The sequence below is a fragment of the Tenrec ecaudatus genome, chromosome 1 (genome assembly GCF_050624435.1).
Source record: "Tenrec ecaudatus isolate mTenEca1 chromosome 1, mTenEca1.hap1, whole genome shotgun sequence".
Lineage (NCBI taxonomy): Eukaryota > Metazoa > Chordata > Mammalia > Afrosoricida > Tenrecidae > Tenrec > Tenrec ecaudatus.
In genome coordinates this window covers 89,422,841-89,447,057 of record NC_134530.1, presented here as the reverse complement: position 1 = coordinate 89,447,057, position 24,217 = coordinate 89,422,841, and the positions used below count along the sequence as shown (strand labels likewise).

The following is a 24,217-nucleotide window of genomic DNA, read 5'->3' as shown; positions in this document are numbered from 1 at the left end:
ATGTACCGAGGTTTTTATGTGCACAAAGTATCAATTTAAAATTCCTAAAATATGACCATTTTATTGTAAGCTTCTTTTAAGGTTGACAGCTTGAGATGAACGAAACACAGGTATACTTGAAAAATTCCTCACCTTCACTTTCAGAAAATAATGAGTATTCCTAAAGGTAATTCCGCATGATTATCTTCTCTGTCCATGTATATATGTGCATATAGGTGTACACGATACATAGCTTTCTAGACATAGAGGCACATATGTACATTCTGTTCTTCACAGGACCCAGCCCTATGGTAGAAATGTGCAGTATAGCATAAAGAAGAGTAGCACTTTTGTGTACATTTATGCAGTTTTAATTTTTATTGACCTCCCAGTTTTTTAAAAAAGTTAAAATTTCAGGTCATACCTCTAAATTTGATGCACTATATACAGATCGTGCAGAATGACTGGAGAGATACAAATTAGTCCATACCTGAAAAGATTTTACTGGAGTACAGAACCAACTTCATAAATACTCAGAAAATCCTTTTGAAGATACAGGCAAGGACTAGCCAGGTGTCTGAGACACTTTTCGAAGCGATTCAAGGCACAAAATTAACACCGTTGTAGTTAGATATTCTGGACTGTGTGCCTTGATTTGGCATCACAATTATTAGAAAACTAAATGAAATTCTGCCTCCTAGCCGGAAAACCACAGGACCTATGAACATATAATCACTCCAAAATATGGGGAATACAAATACAGCACTTTATTTTTAAAAGCAAACACAAAAGGTAGGTTTTTAAATGCTTCCGTTTGGGATAATTCATTTGGAACTTATACAAGTTTGTTCCCCAAAGTTAATGCATCACTAGTCTCTAGTAAAGAAATTGAATGCTAAAAATGTACATGGTTTTCAGTAATTCAAATCTCACTATATAAAACCTAGAGAGACCAGTAATATCCAGTAGCTTCAAAAGAGAAGCCAAACTTTTTGATGTAAATAACATTACCAATGTTTGTCCAGGTCTGTTTAATATACATAGATATATACACAAGGGAAAAAACATTTGCTCTATAATTTCTTATAAAATAACAAGTAAGGAGTAGATGTAGGAGACGTAGATGGGGAAAGAGAATTCAAAAAGTCTTTCTCTTCAGTAACTTTCACTTCGGAATCATCAAAAAGCAACCACTTCCCCTCATATTCTTTTAAGCTTTGCACTACATATGAAATTTTATTCTCAAATCCACTAAAGTTAACGCCTGTTTGGTCATTGGATGCCTTGTTGCCATCAGATTCATGGGTCCCATTAGTAGTATTAGTCTCAGAACTTCTACTTTCAGCAAATGCTGTACCAGCAACAACCTTATCCGGATTCGATGCCTTGTTGTATAATTCATAATCTGCTTTGCTCTTTTGGCCTCCAAGAAGTCCAATAGCTTCTACATTTTTTTTGTTTAAAACTTTACTTGACTGTGTGTTTCCACTGACTCTAATAGATACTCCTCCATCGTCATAATTTTCAACCACATCTTTTGCTTCCTCTTCATTTAATGGTTCTGGCTTAGCTATCTCACACATTTGGTCTACCATAAAATTTCCCTGATCTAGTTCTAAACTACTAAGGTCAGTGACTTTAACAGAAGCAGTGTAATGCCCACTGCTAATTGTAATGCCACTATGCATCACAACGGCAAATAATCCATAGTTGTCGTTGGTTGGCTTTGTGCTCCATTCTTCTAGTGACAGTTTAAGGGGTGTCAACAAAGGAGTGTTGATCTTGGAAAGTCCACCCCCATAACAATCAAACCTTTGGGAAGGAAAAAAAAAAAACAAGTTTTTTGTGGTTCCAAGTATACATACATTTAAAGTGTTATACCCCAATATCAAAAGTCTAAATGAACACTTAATAATTTTCAATCACCTTGATAAATTATAGTGAGAAAGAAGCATCAGCTATATGTAACATTTACTTTGCATACAGAAAATACATTGACGTACTCCTAGTATTCAGGCATTTCTGTGGAAGGCTTATGGCATTTCCCATTACTTTATACAAAGAAATAACAGATGACATTTGGAAAAAAAACATGGGACTTCAAAATAATTACTACACATTTTAATGTCCATCAAGGCTTTTTCCATCAAGACTTGTGGACCAAAAGTTATTATCAAAAAAGACTACATGTCATCTTTTGCACAAAAAAGTAGGGAATTATTAGGGAAACCTCAGTAATTTCAGGGAGCCCTGGTGGTGGTATAGTGGTTATATGTTTGAAAAGGTCAGCAGTTCGAAACCACTAGCCAGCCACTCCTCAGACGGAAGACAGCTTTCTACTCCCATAAAAAGTTAGTTTCTAGCTGATACCAGGGGCTTAAGTGGAGAGCAGAGGTTTTGAGAATGACGAGGGCAATGAATGTACAAATGTGCTTTACACAATTGATGTATGTATGGATTGTGATGAGTTGTATGAGCCCCTAATAAAACGATTTTTTAAAAAAAGTCTCTGAAACTCTCAGAGGCCATTCAGCCTGTCCTATAGGTTTACTGTAAGTCAACATCAACCTGATTACAATTGAGTTTGGGTTTTTAGTTTTGAAATGCCAAAAGGCTGGCAGTTTGAACCCCCCTAGCCATACCAGAACACGTGATGATGTCCTGTGCGTTAGCAGCCTAAGGAGTCCACTTCTACTTCTATCACACGGGGCCGCTGTGAGTCAAAATCAATTTAATGGCACCCAGCACCACCACAGTAATTTCAAACAAGAAAATGAGCATTTTGACCCTTAGTTTAAATATTTTAATTTCCAAGTATAGATGCAGTTGCTAACACTGTTTGACACAACTTTGATTTTCTGGTTTACCTTCTAATTAATTTTTTAAAATTTTGCCTTTTCCCACTTAAAAACTGTTTATGCATAAATGTTTCCTGTGTTCATCAGTTTTTCTAAAATGGAATTCTAGTAGTCTCAAATAAAAACAGTACGTCAAACTGAACAAACAAGCTTTAAAAGTGCCGAGCAAAAAGCCTCTCATATAGCTAATAGGATCTGTATTCACATTCAAAGGAGTTAATGGTTTCATTTTAAAAGGGAAATTCCCAATGAGAACAAAACTTTTCGAAGGCCATCTTTAGAAAATATTTAATTGTAGTACTTTATATACATATTTTAAAAATAAAACTTCTTCTATAGCAACTCATTTTCTTCACATAGCTTTTATTTATAATACTCACTCCAAGCCACTAGCTGCAAAACACTTCAAGTGAATAGTTATAACTTCAGGCATTTTGTCAAACAAAAGACTTCGTTCAGCTTCAGTATAATGATGGCAATTCTCACAAAAATATTTATCTTCTCCTACAATCCTCTCCACTGAAGCAAACTGTGAAATAGCCCATCTCAGGGTCTTCATTTCTGTTTTTGGTTCTGGAGAAACTACAAAAGAGAATTCTATCACTCAAATAAATCTCCCAGATATTAAAAAAGAAATGACAAAATTATATGCTTAAAAAGAGCATGTTTCAACTGACTAACCATTTGTAAATAGTTTTAGAACTCCTATCATAAGCTCATTCTCAATAGTGCACATAAGCTCTTAAAAAACAAACAAATATTTATGTGCTGTGGACAGGTATAAACAATATAAACTTGGTCTTTGCCTTAGTGTATCACCTGACCTAATTTAATTTGTATTTAATAGTCAGTTTTTAATATTTCAACAAGTTAACTTCTCTCATTACTTCTCATGACATCTATATATTTTGTGATTCAGACTGGATAAAACAGGTGGCTCAGGTATACATTGTGATAAATATAGAAAGAAATCTAGGGAAAAAATTTTGCTCATCATGCATAGCAAGTAACCCACCCACTACCACCCCCTTTTCCCAATGGCAACTAGCAGACATCACCAGAAAAGTAAACAGGTAAATCAAAGCCATTTACTAAATCAAGGGACAAAGCTGAAGATAAAACATAACCATAAAGAAAAAAATTTAAATAACCAATAAATAATTCAGGTCTTTAAAAGTACTTGAAGTAAAGCAGTTCACTTTTCTATTCTAAAACCCTCTATTTTCAAAATGAAGATTCCCTAAGAAATGTTACATGAAGCCTGAGACATTAAAAGTCAAAAGAGGTTTTTCTTCCTAATTACACAAAATATTAGACTGTATGTTATTTAAGGAAAATTCCATACCATGTTCCATACAAGACTAATTTTGCTTACTTTCAGAACTCTCCTCTACTTTCGAAAGCTCATCTTCTTGCACTGGTACACTGATGTCCTGAAAGTTTTCTCTTCTTTCTGTTAGACTTTCACATTCCAAACAACGAGTCCTCAATACCAGCTGACCTTGAAATAATTTCTCCACAAGTTCAAAACCAATTTGCTCCACACCTGAAAATATAGGGAAAATATGTATCTCTATAGGTAAAATTTTCAGCATCTATAGCAGCATTACTATATTTAAATAAAGCAGTATTATGAATAAACCCCCACTTATGGCAACCCCTTGCACAATACAACAAAGTACTACCCAGACTGGCACCAATCCTGATCAGTAACAGATTGTATGTATTGTTGTGATCAATGGTGTTTTCCTGCATGAAATTTTAGCTGATTGCCAGGCCTTTCTTCCTGGACTATCTTGGTTTATAGAAGCTCTGCTGAAACCTGTTCAGCATTACAGCAACACATACCACTGAGAGATGGGGGGCGGCTGTGTTTGCACATGAGGGGCTCTAACTAGTATAGCACAGAAGTCTAAAAGTCCTACCAGAACTATGACAGCAACTGGTTACCCTGAGAACGGGGAGTCTCTGGCTAGGACCAAGGATTACCACATTCAGCTGCGAACCAAAAGGCTGCAGTTTAAAGTCCACCTCCAAGTTCCTTCAGAAAAACAACCCAGAGATTTATTTCCAAAACATCAGCCATTGAATACTCTATTATGGGGCTTTAAGTCTGAATTAACACCATCTCAAGTTTTATTACACCATTAGGAAGTGTTATTCACGAAAGTTAGATACTCTTGTATGAGTCCCTAATAAAATGTTTTTTTTAAAAAAGAAAACAAAAAAAGTTATATTCTCTATTTTAAATATGAATTATTTTCTCTAAAACAACTATTTTCATAATAATCCCCTTCATAAACATAGTTCCTGTAAACTTTTACTGTTCTTAACAAAACTATTCACTACATTAATTAGCACTAGTTTCTCTGAGATCTGGAGTATGGACAAAACTAAATTATAGTTCAAGTAACAGAATCCATTTTTGAGTTTCACAGTGAGCCCATATGTGTAAAACTGCCCCACCCCCACCCCCAAGGTTCCCTTCACTGTAACCTGTATGGGATCCTTTATCTCCCAAGAAGCAGCCAGGTACTTTGAACTGCTGACTTTGATTAACAACGAAACACAAAACTGTTGCACTACGAAGAGTCCACAAGGTATAACTAAGTTCTCTAATAAAATTTTCACTAAATGTTATCCTTTTCACATTAGTAATGTCAAATGTTGGTCCCAGTATCAGGCAAGCCATTGACCCCCATTGACTGCTACTTTTCAAAGTCGCACAAGAGGTCAGCACTCCGCCATCTGCTTGTGTGTATCGGAATGCTAAGCTTCCCTTAGGACCGGAGCACTTGACCATTTGCATCATGCAGAGACCTCAACAGGATAAAGTAACTCTTTCCTTTAAAATGGTTTCAATCCCCCTAGGTTACAAACTATTTATTTTCATAATCTAAGATTAGTGAGACTATACATGTAAAATACACGTTAAAAGAATTTTAAAATACTATGTAGGTCAAACTGTTACATTTCTTTTTAAAAAAATATTCCCTTTTCAAGTTACATTGTATATGTAATTCAAGGAGAAAATTCTAATTACACAGCTGGTGAGGTTCCTACATATCAATGGCTACGAACAAATTACCTGCAATTATACTGACCTTTGTTTATGGCTTTATCTTCATTAACATTCATGGGTTCAATATTATTCCCTGGAGAATCAAGTCCACAACCATTAACCTTTAGAGCATTATCATCTTCATACTTTTCCCCATCCTCTTCAAGATCATACGTGTTTTCTTTACACCGTCCCTCAGAGCCTTGGTTTGTCGTTAATTTCCCCAGACTGCAGAATTTAGAAAGAATACTGGGTTGCTTAGTTACAGACTTGAACCAGTTGAGTTTCTCTTTTGATTTCTTTTGTGAGGGCCGTGCATTTCCATTTCCACAAGTGGCCTTGGGGACTATTTTAGCGGGAATCGCTAGCGCGTCACCTGCAGCTTTCCGTTTTGATCTAGTTTGTCTCTGGTTCTCCTCCGATGACTGGTGTTCCTTGGATACTTTTGTTTTTTTCTTCATGTTACCAGATTCACTGTCACTTTTCCTTTTTGCATTTCCTTTTGGGAGTTTTTCTTTATCCTCAGGATGCCTCACATTCTCCATCTCTCTGTTATTCATATCACCTATTTCCTCCTTCTGATGAGAGTTTCCTTCTACCTTAGTAGATAATTCTGACGCATTTTTCACTTCTTCTTTTTTTAGGAGTTGGCATGTTTCTTGAATGTTTCCCAAAATACACTGTAATACTTCCTGTGCATCATGCTGTAGATATCCTTCATACATAGGGTTGAGTTCCCTGTAATACAGATTTACATGTGATATAGTTTTGACAATAAAATAAACCATATTTGTAAAGCATCATAACTTCATTTTTAAAAGTAAAAACCATTCAGTGGATATTTTGAAACTTCTTACCCAAGCTTATAACAGAAAACAAATTTTACTCCCTTTACATTCTCTGAAATCTTGATCTTTTAATATAATTATAGTTAATACCTACAAATGTATTCTCCACATAAAATTCTCACAGTAACCCATGAGGTAGACGTTATTATCACTACTACTTATGAGAAGGGGCCCAAGGCAGACTGGACAAATAGCATGCAAAAGGTGGCAGCAAGTTTTGCACAGCCAGGACGCTAACCCCGCTTTAAATTGCCACGTTCATCTGCGCCTCTTACTGAAAACAATAGAGATTGATTGCACCTAGGTCTGTGCAATTGCTTTTTTAAAAATAAGGCAGCTTTGTATATAGTTTCATATTTTATTAAAATTACAGTAATACTAAAAGCAATCTAATACATTTTTCTAGCATATATAATAGGATATTTGAAATTTCATTTTTATGCACAATATTTTGAAGTAATATAGATGCACAGTTCAGAAGTCCAGATTTTGAAATATAGCATATAAGTAAAATATATACCAACAACAGACTATGGAGTAATGACACCCTTACTATTTCTAATCCCCCAAAAGTATGAATATTCACATTAGGAAACTAGACTATAAATAGCCTTAAAAAAACTCCAATCTCAGGAATTTAATTCCAAATGTATGTAACCATTACCAGTGTCCAGAGGTTTGGGCAAATAAAGTCCCGTGAACCCCTGTAGCATTTGAGTTGTCCTTGTTCTTTTTTGTTCACATACCGATCTTTTTTTTTTTTTTAATTTATTGGGGGTTCCTACAACTCTTATCACAATCCATACCTACATCCATTGTGTCAGCACATACCATTTTTTTCAAGGGGTAGAAACAAGTAACCAAATCAGATTCCTAGTAATCTTCTTATAGGCTATACCTGAGTGTGTTAAGCAGTCGCCTTGGCTGAGTAGCAAGCTCCTCAGTGTATTTCTCTGGATTTAAAAGAAAACTAGCCTGAAGTTGTTCAACTGAAATGATTAATGACTGTAAACTGCATATCAGTTCATAACTTGCCAAAGAATCTTCTTTGCAATTTCCCTGTCAAGAAAGAAGTATACAAAACAATCTTCATTCATGAACAAATTCAGTACGTTTCCCCTTTCTTGGCTTTGTCTCTCTAAATAAAGCTTTTATAAATGTAATTTCAGCACAACACTAATTTTTAGAAAGTACATAAACTTTATCTTCACTCTATGTGGATGATACTGTTTCTAGCTACGAAGTCAAGAATACCACATGAAACAAAAACAAGTACCGGTGGTTACACAGGCATTTCAGAGTACAATGGCCCACCATCGCACACACCTGGTGAACAATGCACAAAGGGCTGGAAAAAACAAAATAACAGAAAAACTATCTAGCTACCTTGTAAGAATGAAAAAGAATTGCCTTTTTAAACAAATAACGTAATGAGAAATTAATTCCTCAGTTCATTAAAAGAAACTTTCTTATCATTCTCCTCCTCCCAAAACTTGTGTTGAATGTCTTCATTTCCAAACAAGTGAATACCCATGAACTTTGTTTTTATGTATCTCCTGTATGTCTTTTACCTGCTCTTTTTGACTGGCTTCATCCTTTGGAGCTTCTTTCTTCCTTGAAATAATATTAAATAAGTGCTTCACTCCAGATTTAAAACCAGGACAAAAATATAATACCTATAAAAAATGAGGTTGTCTAAGTGTTCAATAAATAGAGAACACATGTAAAATAATCATGCTTTCTGTTAATGTACTTATAAAACACTTTGCCTTTTTAAAAAAACCATCTTATTGGGACATAATCCAGGCATCATACAATTTAATAGTTTTGTAACATAATTTTTAATGGACAACAAAATGCCACAAATTGTTTACTACCAGACTAGCAACCCACTGTCTTCCATTATTAGTAGCAAAATCTAGAGCAGGTGTCATTAACCCTTACAGTTTCAAGGGTTAAGATACTATCACTGTAACACCAAAATTCAAGAAGAGAAACTAAATATTTGGCATCTACCATCTAACCAAGATTCATTGAATTTCTCTGTTCCCCCTATCCCCAACATAGCCCATCCTAATTTATGTACAATGTAGCCCATCCTAATTTATGTACAAGGTAAGAGTCATACGGACAACTGAACCAAACCAAACAAATTCTAATTCATAGCAACCTTATAAAAAAAAGGAGATCTGCCCCCACAGGATTTCCAAGCCCATTTTTTAATATAAGCAGACTGCCACATCTTTCTCTACTGATGCTGCTAGTGGGTTCAAACCACTGACCTTACGGTGAGCAGCTAGCCACTATGCCACAACGGTGCCACAACGGTGCCACACCAGCCAACTGTGTCACACCGACCGCTTGGCCACTGTGCCACCAATGCTTCTCATGGTGGGTAACCCTCTCTGATCTGAAATTCTAGGGCACATTACAGTATTATGTTACGCTAATACAAAAGCTTACTACATCACAAAATTGTCCACTTACCTGTAGTATACTGTTTAGATAACAAGTATTGCCAAGGTTATTCAACCCCACAAATGGCAGCAAATTTTCTCTCTTCTCACAGTTTATAGGTGAGGCCTGTGCTGCAGGAACAACTTGATCACTATTAAGTATGAGGGAGAGAGTATAAAAATGTAGCACCATAAAGAAACAACATGGGAATATTATTCCCCTAGATTTAGTCTTTCCCCAAATGTTTCATGTTCTGAGAAGTAAATGAATTTTATTCATATTACATTGCGAGAGGAAATCTGTACAATCTGATAAACTGGTAGATAACAAAAATGGAGGCTTTTAAAAGCAATTATTATACTCAGCAAGTTTCCAAACAGTTTCATCATTTGACCAGTACTTAACTAGCTGCATCAAGTTGACCCCAACTTCCGGTAACCTCATGTTCGATCAGAGGAGAACTGGCCTATAGGGTTTCCCTGGCTGAACTTTTGTCAAGCAGATTACCAGGCCTTTCTGCTGAGAATCCCATTTTACAAAGTAGAAAAATCATGTACTGGTACTGTGATTTTTTTTCAGTCAATACTATAGGTTAAGCAATCATATTTAAGATTCGAGTTAGCCACCAGTAACCGTTGAGTCATCCCAGGCTCCCGGTGACCCCATGGATGTGAGAACAGAACTGCACCGTCCCAAGGCTTCCAGTGGCTGTTTTTTCAGAAGTAGATCACCAGACCTTTCTTCCAAGCTACCTCTGGGTGCACTCAAAATTCCAATCTTGGTAAGCGGCCAAGAAAGGTAATTACTTGTACTAGTCAGGACTCCTAAAATTTTAAGAGATGCAGAAGTAACCTGACACATTATCTAAAACAACTATACTCTCTAAGAAACCAAATTCTATTATTAAAGATTAAAAGGGAGTATATGAATTACTTATCCCTTTCTCACTTAAATGTGAATTGTTTACATTTATAATTTTCTTTACTTAATGAACACGAAGTATTCCTGTACTTTATATTTTATTGCTCGTACTATAGCACCTCAGTGTTTACAGGCATGAATGCTTAATTAAAAAAATGCTTACACACAATCTCCTAATCTGATTATTAGTAGATATTAAGGGATTACACATGGGACCAAATCCCCTTTAAGTTACCCAAAAGATTGCCTACCATATTTTATTATAACTAGCTTACCGAAATCATGTGTGCGTTCTAACATGCAAGGAGGTGCTCATTTGGAAAACAGCATAGAACATGCACAGTACTGCACAAAATGTTCTCAGTAGGAAACCAGTGTAGACTCCAGCTAAAGCAACTATTGGTGAAATACAGTATTTTATTGTGGCTTCATAGAGAACTTGTTTTCATCAATATACCTGCATTTTATCTTAAATATAATTTGCAATGTCAACCCTGCTATTCAAGTATTAATTCCTGTTGGACATGTTTACAAAGCTTAAAAATTTCATGTAACTCTCAAGTCATCTGAAACAAAATATTTAATTTTTTACCTATAAGCAAACATGTTACAAAAATCATGTTTAAGTTCTGGAAAATCATTTTTGTTGACAAACAACTTCCTCAGATAGTCTCTAGCTCAGCGGTTCTTGACCTCTTTTGGCGATCAAACGGGGTCACTTTTCACAGGGGTCGCCTAAGACCATCAGAAAACACTTAATTCCGATGTTCTTAGGAACTGAGACACCATTCCTCTATCCGTTTCCAGGAGGATCCGCCCACATGCAGATACGCCCACATATGGCATAAAGACTGTTACCCATACTACACCATGCTTCAAGACAAAATTTCATTTATTTGTAATTAGAAACAAGTATTTCACAATATAGAATTACATAGTTTTTGTGATTAATCACTGTGCTTTAATTATGTTCAATTTATAACAATGAAAATACATCCTTCATATCAGATATTTTCATTATGATTCATAACAGTAGCAAAATTACAGTGAGGAAGTAGCACGAAAACAATTATGGCTGGGCGTCCCCACAACCTGAGGAACTGTACTGAAGGGCGGCAGGACTCGGAAGGTTGAGAACCACTGCTCTAGTTGAACATGCTAAAAATGATGAACGCTACAAATGTTATCCCTGTAGAAACCGCCAGTGTTCTCCTCCTACTCTGCAGTGCACGGCTTGTCTGACTACGCACACTTTCTTTTTGCTTCTAGACACGTCAACCCAAGTTCACGGCTTCTTTACTAATTAAAAAATATACAAAATAGACTTAAAATGGGATACATACATTTCAGATCCACTATATTCTGAAACCTTATCTTCGTTTTCTTGAGACTCTGTGAAATCCAAGGCTCGCTTAGTTTCCTTTTTTTGAAAAAACTTCAAGGAAAGTCTGTTTTTCTTTGGACTACTTCTTGAAAGCCCATTATTTTCACTAGGTATGACACCAGGCATTTTCTCTTCAAATTCCAAGGAGTTTATAACTGATTTAAGAAGCAAGTGGTTACCACCAACTTTATCTGTTAATCAGAGAAAAGTTTATTAGTTTTCAGTTACCCATTTTAAGAAACAAAACAATCCTGAAAGCAAATTTATTACAGGAATGGTACTAATTAGAACTTCATATTGAAAAAAACTACTGAGTGGCAACAATAAACCCAAATACTCTGCCATCAAGTTCATTCTACTCATAGGACACTTTAGGGCCAAGGAAAACTGCTCCCTAGAGTTTCTGGGGCTATAACCTTTGCAGGAACATAAAGTTCCATCTTCCTTCTGAGGAGCAGTTGGTGGGTTTGAACTGCCGGCCTTGGGGTTAGCAGCCCAATGCATAACCACTCCAAGACTCCTTGTGGCAATAAACCAAAACCAAATCCAATGTCATCAAGTCAACTCTGACAATTGGCATTCAAGATTTGCTACCTAAATGAAGAAGCTTATCACATCAAGTCAACTCTGACAATTGGCATTCAAGATTTGCTACCTAAATGAAGAAGCTTATCACAGTATCCTTGACATTCTTAAATAAAAAGCACCACACCCTAAACTTGAATATGCCTGTCTGCACGGTACAGTAGTATTAAAGAGTAAAGACCTAATTTTTCATCATTATCCTATCAGTAATTCTACATATTGATTGAACAAAGACCACCTCTAGCTCTAAGTCATAAGTAGGACATGGAGTTGAGGGGGGGGGGCGGGGCGGTCAAGGATTTGTGAAACAATTCCCTCTTAATCCCATTTCCCCAGGAACTTTCTGAAGGTCTGCTGGACACAAATGCATCATGCACTGTCTTTCCAAGACCTTGACTAGTTATTAAAGGTGAAGATACAAAATAAGATCTATAAAAAGCTTGTTTAAAGTATAATCTGAATGTAAGAAAAGGCATAGATTTGTGTTCACTTACATCTAAAACCATGAGTGAAAGGCAATAAAAGCATGCAGAATTTTTAAAAAGTTGCTTTGAGTAAGGAAATATATTTGATTTGCCTTCTACAACCGTTTCCACCCCGTTTAAAGTAAAGCTTCTGGATTAACTAACAACACCCTTGCATGAAATAAACGTTAGTCCTGTCATTCACTATGACAGCTGTAAAAAAAAGAGATCTAAATGGAGTATTCCAGGGAAATTACTTAGACCCCAATACCTCTGTAAGATGCACACACACACACAAAATCACTCAAATTCCATCTTCCATACACTAATGCTGACCTGGGAATTCACAATCCAGAATTCACCCTCGGCAGTGAAAGTACATTTTGAAGACAAACTCGGGAAGAATGGGAAAGTTGATCAATTTCCTCATCCTGCCTCTAACTCAATTTGGAAATGTCTATGATTATTTTAAAGCTGCACCACACTGCCAGGGATCGCTAAGGATTCTCTGTAAAGGTGGTGGTCAGTGCCGATTCTACCTAGTAGACACTTCATTTGCTGAGTGACAAGAGAACCCTGACTATAAAACGGTGATCAAGCAGCTAAAATTAGAGATCATCCTAATCATACCGCAAGCCTCTCTCAAAGCCATTATCCAATAGTTCGGATGGCCATCAGCCCGACACTTGACTAGGTGCCACATAATACGCCGAGGGTGCTAGAGTATGCGCGGACGGCGAGGGGCCAGGCGGCGTCGCTTCCCGTTGGGGATGGGGTCGCTGAGTCGGAACCGACTTGACAGCCGAACCACCACCACCATCTCTTGCTCCCGGCTTTCCTTAAAACGGGGTTGTAATATCGAAAGTTTCACCCTAACACTGCAAATAACCTTTTGCAAAAAACAGTGAATCAAACCCAAAGGCAGTGTGGCCACTCAACCCCAGTAAATTAAAAGTTCTTCGACAGATGACACATGTCACCAGCGCTTTGTTTTCCCGGAGAACTAAACGGAGAAGTCCTAGGCTCTGAGGTTTCTGTAAACGCTTTGAGTTATCAAAAATGCGCGGTAAAAAACTTGGCAGTTCCAGACTTCAGGAGAAGCATTTCTCCGCCTCCCAACCTCTCGCCCGCCTCCAGGGACCCGGAGAGAGGCTCGGGCTAACTGGTGGCCGTGTCCCTCCAAAGATCGCTGGGCACCTGGGCCGCCGCCGCCCGCTCCTGGACACGGCGATGTGCCCTCGGACTTGGCCTATGGGCGCCCGCCCGCACCTGCCCCCTCCAGTCCCCCAGGAGCCGCAGGAGGGGCGCCCGCCCGCTGCACTCCAGCAGGGACGCACAAGGCTCCCTGGGCTCTTCGAGTGCCCATGACTCCGCCGAGCAGCCCCACTGGGGCGCCAACCCAAGTTGCCTCCGAGCCCTGCGCCGACCCCTCCGCTCCAGGCCCTCCTTACCCGGTCATGGCCCAGCGCGCAGTCCGCGGCGATGACGCCGGCCAGGCCAAGCAGGATGGGTGTGGGTACCACAGGTGAGCCCCAGCTCCGAGCCCGGGTCCCCGACCCCAGGGCAAGCTGGCCGGATCGCCCTCCCCGCGGGGGAGTGACCATTCGCTCTCAAGAGCGGGAAGCCGGGCCACCACTTGGTCCTGCTTCGCGCCGCCCCAACTACATTCCCGGAGCGGCGATCGCCGGCGCCGGCCCCGGGATGAAATGGGCGCAAAAAAAAGTGGTCCCTCTCACGACGCGGTTGGACCGCTAGGGTCGCCCCACTCCACCACGGCGGAGAACTTGGCGCGTTTTCCTTAGTCTCAGGACCCCGTGTTTAGCCGACGCCCGCGCCAGCGCTGCTATTGAAGGCGGCGTCTTTCGAAAATGCCGGTTCTTGTCTCCACGTTGCAGAGCCGCGAAAAGTAGGAGCCGCCTCGCGACCGCCACTCGCCCCCCTGGCACGCACGAGCTTCGGAATCCGCTGGAACGGTAGTTGCCCCCACGATCCCAACGGGTTCCGTGGTTGCAAACAGCGCAGGCACAGGGCAGGACAGCTCGCGCGGGTCCTCGCCGAGGGCGCGCGCTAGGTGCTAGAGGCCTGGCTGGCGGGCTCGAGCCTCACGCCCTTTTTTTTTTTTTTCCCTTCACTTCAACCAGTCGCGCGCGCGAGTTGAGAGAAAGTGTACGGATCGGGAGACGGGACAGATGGAAACGGGGCCAAATTCCTTCCTCGAGAAGGAACCGCGAGGTGCTCAAATTCACCAATCAATGATGAGGAACCAAAGAGGCCTCGGCTTTCTAGCTCCAAGAAGAACCAATCAGAAGTACCCGTCTAAAAGCCAATCGGGTAACAGACTGGCCATTTAGCCAATAACGAATAAGAAAGAGGAGGGCTCCAACCAATCATCGTTGGACAAAGCGAAGGCGCCTGAGGAGCTGCTCCTCCCCTTGCTCGCTTTGGCGAGCGTGGTCGCGCTTTCGCCGCCGACAGTTAAGTCTTGCTGTGGGCTCTGCAGGTCCCTGGCCGTGGGGCGCCCAGGAGGGGATGCGGCCCCTCAACAAGGCCCGCCCCCTTTCAGACGCACGCTCTTCGGCTGGTCTCCCCAAGACTGCTTGCGGAAAATGGCTAAGCCGTGTTCTCTGCTGTCGGTTCGGAATCTCAGCCCTGGCACCAGGACTCCCCTAATAAAAGCAGCAGCCGCCGAGGAGAACTGATTCTCCGCTGAATGCTGTAGAGTTGAGGCGTCCTTCCCCGTTCCCCCACCCAGTTTCTCCTCTCTCTTCCCCTTCCGACCGCGTCAGCAAAGGATGTTTGCCCAGCTTTGGCTGGGAGTGTGAGGAACATCAAAGAATCCCGGCCGCGAGAATCCCTACTAAAAGCGGCCTCACCTGGTTTGTGTTTCCTTCTGTGTTTGCTGGCCCGAGCTGGGGCCTCACAAGTGCTTACGGGAAACAGGATGCGTTCATTCCAAATTTACCAAGTATGTCTTGAAGGCTCCAGAGAGGGAGCGGTGACTGAAATGCATTCTCTGCTCCATTGGAGCTGTGCATCCTAGAGAGGGAGAGTGAAGTTAGGTGGAAAAAACATGTGTGGATGTAGGAGCAAGCCTTGGTGAGTATGAGCTGTTGGCCCCAGCAGAGAGAAGAGCAAACGACAGAGGGCCTGAGTCTGAACGGGTTTGTCCGTGTGGAAAGAAGCAAGGCGGGCAATTTAATCCCCGGGTGCAAAGGTGGTACAAGAAGAGCTAAATGAGATAGGCAGGGTTCAAGTAGGAACCTGAAATGAGAATGTTTTGTATGATGTTCATCGTTAGATATTTTTGAACTGGGGAGTAACATGATTTTAAGTGACTGCTTGTGGTGGATTGAGTTTCAAGAGGCAGAATGTCATGTAAACGGGTATTTCAATAACCCGGGGATTAAATTGTGGCTTTGGAATAAAATAAGCCCTGGTGCTAATGGAAGGGCTGGCAGTTCAAACCCGGCTCCCACTCAGAGAAAGATGCTGTTTGATCCCATAGAGATTTACAGCCTCAGAAATCCTATTTAAGCCAAACTCAGGGCCATCCAAACAAACCAACTCATGGCAACCCTACAGGACAGGATAGAACTTCCCCTGTGAGTTTCCCAGGCTTGAACTGCGGGAGTCGAAAGCCTCATCTTTGTCCCCTAACGAGGCTGGTGGCTTCAAAATACTGACTGGTTAGCAGTCCAATGCATAACCCACTATATAAAATTGCCAGGACCCCTAATGGCGCAGTGTTTACGCATTGGGCTACTGTCGGCAAGGTCAAAACCACCATCCCCGTGGGACAAAGAAGGGACTTTATACTCCGGTAAACAGTTGCAGTCTCAAAAACTAGAGCATTTCCACCTGCTCTCAAGGGACACTGAATCAGTATAGTCTTTATGGCAATGAGAATCCACTAGTGGACCGTGGGTTTGATTTGGAGTAAGATGGTAACAGAATTGTTAAGGACTGATACATTTTGATGGGGAACCAACAAGATCTGCTTCTGGACGGCTACATTAAAAACAAAAAAAAACACTTCCATCGAGTCTTCCAACTTAGAGTAAGCCTCTGGGACAGGGTAGAACTGCCTCTGTGTCCCCGTTGGTTACAGAGACAGTAACTTTACAGCATGATGGCTGGTGCTTTTTGAAGGGCTGACCTTGTGGTTAGCAGCGAGCAGCCTGACGTGTAACCATTACACCACCAGGCTTCCTGTCAGGATTACTACACAGTCTACAAGATGGCAAAGTGTTATTGTTGGATTTTGTTTCTTTTTTAAACGGGAGCAATTGGACAGTGGGTTTGTTCTAAAACTTTAAGATTGAGATGATTTTTGCACATCCAGACACGTGCTGAGCCAGCAGTTAGATACCAAGTTTGGGACTAACTCGCTGGAGAATTTAGATCAGAGGATATCAGAGGTTACATTGTAAACACGCAGTTTGCAGAAGCCTGTGGACGACAGTGGAAGCCCAAAATCCATTTGCAGGGACCCACATGGATTCAGCCTCTGGTGGATTCCCTCTGAGGGATGGGAATAGCCGTGTAAAGTTGATTTTGGCAGGCATAGTTTGACCCAGTTTAAAGTTGTTTTACTTTTGAATATTTTTTGCATTCTTTTCTATTGAGGTTTTTCTATGTTTTGTGTAGTCGTTGGGTTTTGTTTGTTTGCTTCCTGTTTGTCTTCTGTGTGATTTTCTGTACATGAAATCCAGGATTGGTAATTATAGAGACAGTACCGGGATTAATAATTACCTAGGGACGTGGTAAGGGAAGGTGGGGAGGGAAATGGGAAACTTATTTATGCAAAAGAAATGTTCTGAAATTATTTGTGATAATTGCACAACTCTTCTTAATATAATTGAATGATTAATATGTATGATATGCAGAGGAAAAAGTTGATATCAGGAGAAAAAATGTTTGAGGGTCATCAAGGGGCATTTAAAATTGTAGTACTAGAGAAATAACCCAGAGAGGTATGCTATTTATCCTAAAAAATAATAATCTGCCAGGAATGTTAAGCCTCAATAATATGTCCCTTAGTGTTTCCTCCCTAGAATCAATATCCATCCAGACTGCCCATTTAATGAGTCAGGATTATAAAGCTCCTAATTGTTGCGTGTATAACTCTAAAGAGCATTATGATCTCATATACTGACTCTCTGACCTGGCTAAAGAGAAACCATGCTACTTTCAATTGGTAAAATAGGTCCAAAACTAGTTGTTGTTTTTGTTTTTTTCATACTTCAAGATTAATCCTCTGAGTGCAGGAGCCCTGGTAGCATAGTGGTTATGTGTTGGGTGGTGATCCACAAGGTTAGCAGTTTAAAACCACCAGCATCTCAGTGGGAGAAAGATGAGGCTTTCTACTCCCATAAAGAGTTACAGCCTCAGAAACCTATAGGAGAGACATTTCTACCCTGTTTTGTGAGGTCGCCATGAGTTGGAATCTACTCTATGGCAGTGAGTTTGGTTTAGGGTATGAGTCTCCCCTCTAGTTTGCCATGGTGTTTCATGGATTGGCACTCACATTCTTTCCAATGCTGGCAGAATGATTGCGGCTTTCAACTCTACCAATTGGATAACTAATACTCGTTTCTAATTACCTTGAGATCCTGTTGTCTGCAGCCACATGTTTTCCGGTATCCTTAAGTATCAAGATTAAGTTCCAGAGAGTAGAATCCAGTCTAGTTAGTAGGGGGTGAGTAGGAAACATATGACTGTGTTAATGAAATAGACTCTAGATTTGTTTTCAGGATTGAATCCCAATGTGTTTGCCAAATCAGGCCACCAAGGAGCTATGACACTTCTTTGATTGGGAAATGGTGGTTCTGAACCACAGCACAACTGCCAAGCCTAGAAAGCGACCACCATCCAAAAGGTACTTGCTCTATCCACGCCAGAACCACCCCAACCCCATGCCCACTATGATGTGCACGAGCACTGGACGCGTCCTAGATTCTGCCTACTAGCTTCTTCAGAACTACGCACCCACAAAACTATGCTTGTCAGTAGCAACAGCAAAAACTTGATGCAATTCCGATTTGGAATATCCCTGGCAATAGCATTCATTCAGAATCTTCATATACTTTCCATCCCTTTGCCTTCATTCAGTTCTACATGAAAGAAACCACATCCTAAAGTTCTTGCTTTGTTGCTGCTATTGTTAGGTGTTATCAGTTGACCCTGACTCATAGTGACCTTTTGTATACATGGAAAAGATACACTGTCCAATTTTGTGCCATTTTCACACTCATTACTATGTTTGAGCCCATTGTTGGAGACATAATATCAAGCCATTTCATTGAGGACCTTCCTCTTTCACTGGCCTTCTCCTCAACCAATCATAATGTCCTCCAGTGACTGGTCCCTCCCGACGACATGTCCTTAGGAAGCAAGATGAAGTCCTGCCATCCTTGCTGCTCAGGAGCATCCTACTGCGCTTTGTTTAGGTGGCTTTGTTTCTTCTTCTGGCAGCCCATACAGTGTTTTTCACAACCCCAAGATTCCAGCGCATCAACTCTTCCATCATCCTTTTTTATCACCCAGCGTTCACATGCAGATGAAGCAAAACCCATGGCCCACCCTGTAGTTGTGTGGAATTGACTGGCTTCCCGCTGTAGGTAGAACTGCTCTTGAGGTTTCCAGGGCTGTGCATCCTCACAGAAGCCCAGGGCCTCATCTTTCTCCTGTGAAACAGCTGAGGGCTTGAGCCACTAACATTTCGCTTGGTAGCCCAATGCTTAAAACACTGTACCACCAGGATCCTTTGGTCCAGACACACCTTAAAAGGTGACATCATGGAGGGTGGGAGGGAAGGAAAAAAGAGCAGATACCAAGGACTCGAGTAGAAAGAAAATGTTTTTGAGACTGATAATGGAAACATATGTACAAATGTGCTTGATACAATTGATGTATAGATTGTTTTTTTGTTTTGTTTTTAAATCATTTTATTGGGAGCTCCTACAGCTCTTATCACAATTCATACATCCACTGTGTCAAGTACATTTATGCATTTGTTGCCGTCATCATTTTTAAAACATTTTCTTTCTACTTGAGCCCTTGGTATTAGCTCCTCATTTTTTTCTCATTTTTTTCCTTCCCTTACAAACCCTTGATAATTTATAAATTATTATTTTGCCATGTCTTACACTGATTGATGTCTCCCTTCACCCATTTTTCTGTTGTCCGTCCCCCAGGGAAGGGGTTCTATGTAGATCATTGTAATCCTTTCCCCTTTTCATCCCCCCATCTGCCCCTTACCCTCCTGGTATCGCTAATTTCATTATTGGCCCTGAGGGGTTCATCTATGATGTATGGATTGTTATAAGAGCTGTAAGAGCCCCCAAGAAAATGATTTATTTTTAATTTTTTTAAAGATTTTATAGTTTATTAATTCTCTGGTGAAAAATCCACATAACCAGTGCAGATCAAGTCACTGTAGATGCTTTATTCTGTCTTTTTGCCAGCACCCACGCTGGCCTTTGCAGTCCCCCGGACTCTCTTCATTCTGCTCTTGCGCTCCTTACGTTGCTTCCTGGAGGTCTTTTTCTTCTCATACAGGCCATGTCTTGCAAGTCTGTGTTTAGGTTCATTTTTCTTTGCATAATCCAAAGAATCATAAATCATGCCGAAGCCAGCAGTCTTGCCACCACCAAAATGGGTTCTAAATCCAAATACAAAAATGACATCTGGTGTGGTCTTGTACATTTTGGCTAGATTTTCACGAATTTCTGTCTTAGGCACTGTTGCTTTTCCAGGGTGAAGGACATCAGTGACCATTTGTTTTCGCTGAAGTAGTCGGTTGGTGATGAACTTCCTGGTCCGTATGGTTACCGTGTTGTTCATGATGGCACAGAACGCTCAGACAGCCAGAGACGAAAAGGCGATTTTTTTTTTTTTTAAACAAAAAACTATTGAAATGTAATTCCCCAACATACTTTACAATAAAAATTATGGGGGGAAAAATAAAAAGTGACATCTTTGCTTTTGGGGGTTTTTTGCATTAAAAAATCATTTTATTGGGTTCATACAACTTTTTTTAACTTAATTATCTTTTGAGGTATAATTTACATAGAATAAATGTACATGCTTAAAATATAAATTTTGAAGACTTTCAGCAAGTTCATACACACCATCTCTTGGATACCAAATTTTAAACTTAACATGGCTACTTTCAAATTCTGTGGAAATGTTTGATCACTGTAGTGATTTTTTAAAAATCGTTTTATTGGGGGCTCATACAATTCTCATCACAATCCATACACACATCTGTGTCAAGCACATTTGTACACTTGTTGCCATCATCATTCTCAAAACATCTGTTTTCTACCGTCATATCATACACTGCCTGACATCTCCTTTCACCCACTTTTCTGTTGTCCATCCCCCAGGAAGGAGGCTATACATAGATTCTTGTAATCGATTCTCCCTTTTTACCCCACCTTCCCTCCACCCTCTAGGTATCGCCACTTTCACCACTGGCCCAAAGGTGTCATCTGACCTGGATTCCCTCTTTCCAGTTCCTATCTGTGCCAATGTACATCCTTTGGTCTAGCCAGATTTGTAAGATAGAATTGGGATCATGATAGTGGGGGGAGGAAGCATTTAAGAGCTAGAGGAAAGTTGTACGTTGCATCATTGATACCCTGCACCCTGACTGGCTCGTCTTCTTCCTGAGACCCTTCAGTAAGGGGGTGTCCAATTGCCTACAGATGGGCTTTGGGGTCTTCACTCTACACTCACTCTCATTTACAATTATATGATTTTTTTGTTCTTTGATGCCTGATACCTGATCCCTTTAACATCTTGTGGTCACACAGGGTGGTGTACTTCTTCCATGTGGGCTTTGTTGCTTCTGAGCTAGATGGCTACTTTTTTATCTGCAAACCTTTAAGACCTCAGATGCTATACATTTGATAGCCGGGCACCATCAGCTTTCTTCATCACATTTGCTTATGCACACATTTGTCTTCAGTGAGCATATCTGGAAGGTGAGCACCCACTGATAAGATTTTTTGTTCTTTGATGTCTGATACCTGGGCCCTTCTACACCTCGTGGTCACACAGGCTGGTATGCTTCTTCCATGTGGACTTTGATGCTTCTGAGCTAGATGGCTGCTTGTTTATCTGGAAGCCTTTAAGACCCCAGACGCTGTGTCTTTTGATAGCTGGGCACCATCAGCTTTCTTCACCACATTTGCTTATGCACCCATTCGTCTTCATTGATCATGTCAGGAAGGTGTGCATCATGGAATGCCAACTTAATAGAAAAAGTGTTCTTGTATTGAGTAAGTACTTGAGTGGAGGTCCAATGTCCCTCCACTGCCTTAATACTAAACATATAAATATATACACGTAGCTCTATTTCTCCACCATCCTATATAAATATATTTTTATATGTACATGCCTGTATTTAGACTTCTACATACAACTCTTCATAATCCATATATACATCCATTGTGTCAAGCACATTTGTACATTTATTGCCCTTATCATTCTCAAAACATTTGCTTCCTACTTTACCCCTTGGTATCAGCCCCTTAGTTTTTTGATATCTTTGCTTTTTAAGATGTTGAAGCAGTCTGTTGCTAGAGATTTATCCAAAGTCATGTTTCCTTAGATTTCTTGACTGTTGCTTCCTTAAATGTTGATTGTTGGTCCAAGTAGAGTGAAATCCTTGACTTCAGTTCCTTCACTATCCAATGTTATTTATGTGCCCTTTCGTAAAGATGTTCTTGTTCTTTACATTCAACTGTAACCCATACTTGAAGTTAGCGTCTTAATCCTTATGAGTGGCTCAAGTGTTTCAGCAATCAAAGCTATGTCATCTGCAGATTGCATTGTTATGATTCTTCTTCCAATCCTGATGCTACGTTCTCTGATTATCTGCTCAGCATGCGTACTGAACAAGTGTACCACTCTGACACTCACCTTTCTTGGTTTTAAACTATTCGGTGTCCCTTGTTCTATTTGAACAACTGCCTGTTGGTCCTGCAGGAAGATAATTAAGTGTAATTCCTATTCCTCAAATGTTCCCCATTGTTTATTCTGACTCACACAGTCAATTGCCTTTGCATAGATAGTAAAATACGGGTAAACATCTTTCTGGCGTTTTCATCTTTAAGCCAAGATCATCTGATATCAGCTATGATATCCCTTGCTTCCTCATCATCTCCTGGCTCCAGCTTGAATTTATGGCAGTTTCTGTCAATGTACTACTCCAGTAATTTCCAGATTATCTTCAGCAAAAATGTACTTGCATGTAACATTAAGGATATTGTTCTATAACTTCTGCCTTGTGTTGGGTCACCTTTCTTTGGAATGGACACAGCTATGGATCTCTTCCAGTTACTTGGCCAGGTAGCTAGCTGTCTTCCACACGTCTTGGCACAAGTGAGTGTGCACATTGAGCATTACAGCTCTCTGTTGATACACCGCAACCGGTATGCCATCAATTCCTGGAGCTCTGTGTTTTGCCAGTTCTTGGACTTCTTCCTCTAATACCAGTGATTCTTCATCATGTGCCCCCCTGGAGTGGCTGGGTGCTACTGACTCTCGGTGGAGCAATGTCCCTTGTGTTTTCCTTTCACCTCCTAGTGTTTCTGGTGTCTTTCAGTATTTGCCCAGAGAACCCTTTCATACTGCAGCTCGAGGCTTGGCGGTTTTTCTTAATTTTTTTAAAGTTGAGAAGTGCTGAATACGTTCTTTCCTTTTTGTTTTTACCATGCAATACAATTACGTGTGTGTGTGTGTGTGTGTGTGTGTGCGCGCGCGCGCATACCTATTTCCCACCAACCAACCTTTATTTGCCTGAGGGCTCAGGATAAGAAGCTAGGCGCAGATGCTGATTGGATGATATGATTCAGTGATTGTTAAAAGGGTTGATTGTGATTGCCACCCTGCTGGGTATAAAATGAGCCATCTCAGTGGTCAAAGGTAGGATTTCAGTAACAACAAAGACAAAACCAGATAAGGAGCTTGGCTTTTGGTCTCTGAGATCCCTTTACAGTGAACCTCCTTGCTCCAGGAGACAGCTTTGCCACCAGAGGAGCAGTAGCAGGAGAACCGAGAGCCGGAACAATGGACTTCGCAGCCTACAAAGCAAGTAAAGCTGAGTGTTTGCAGGTAGGAGGCTGGCTTGAGTGGAGTGCTTCTGCACACTGAAATGCAGGCATGGGGTTTGCTGACCCATGAAGTTGGAGATGAATGTCTTTGGGATGGAGCTTACTGCGGAGTGACATGCCCTTTGCGCATTTGTCAGTTACAAAACTGACACAATGGCTGTATGTATGGATTGTGGTAGGAGCTGTATGAGCCCCCAATAAAAGTGGGTGAAAGGAGTAAGATAAGACAAAATAACAATTTATAAATTATCAAGGGTTCATCGGGGAGGGGGAGGGGGCAGAGGGGAAAAAATAAGGAGCGAATATTGGGCTCAAGTAGAAATCAAATGTTTGAGACTGATGAGGGAAAAGAGTTGTACAAGCCCCCAATAAAATGATTTTTTTTAAAGAAAAATAAACCCAATTTTTTTTTCAATATCTCCATCTTTGCATCTTTGTGTAATGTTGAATAACAGTCATGGAAACTGGTCTTCCTGGTTAGGTGTATGAGTATTATACTATCGCTCAATGTGTTAATACTTTGAGTTAGAACTGGAT

At 40.5% G+C, this 24,217-nt stretch overlaps 1 protein-coding gene and 1 pseudogene across 1 annotated transcript; both read right to left on the bottom strand.

The window, feature by feature from the left end:
* Nucleotides 1-123: 123 nt before the first annotated feature.
* Nucleotides 124-14,637, bottom strand: USP1 (ubiquitin specific peptidase 1). The gene is made up of 9 exons (XM_075557086.1): nucleotides 14,009-14,637; nucleotides 11,468-11,699; nucleotides 9,234-9,354; nucleotides 8,318-8,422; nucleotides 7,645-7,805; nucleotides 5,942-6,636; nucleotides 4,213-4,383; nucleotides 3,218-3,419; nucleotides 124-1,791 (listed from the first exon to the last, which is right to left on the bottom strand). The coding sequence occupies exons 2-9, from the start codon at nucleotides 11,632-11,634 to the stop codon at nucleotides 1,053-1,055; spliced, it is 2,361 nt and encodes a 786-aa protein (XP_075413201.1). The 5' UTR covers nucleotides 11,635-11,699; nucleotides 14,009-14,637; the 3' UTR covers nucleotides 124-1,052.
* A 5,366-nt stretch (nucleotides 14,638-20,003) lies between these two features.
* LOC142435927 (small ribosomal subunit protein eS24 pseudogene) lies at nucleotides 20,004-20,402 on the bottom strand (annotated as a pseudogene).
* Nucleotides 20,403-24,217: the final 3,815 nt, after the last annotated feature.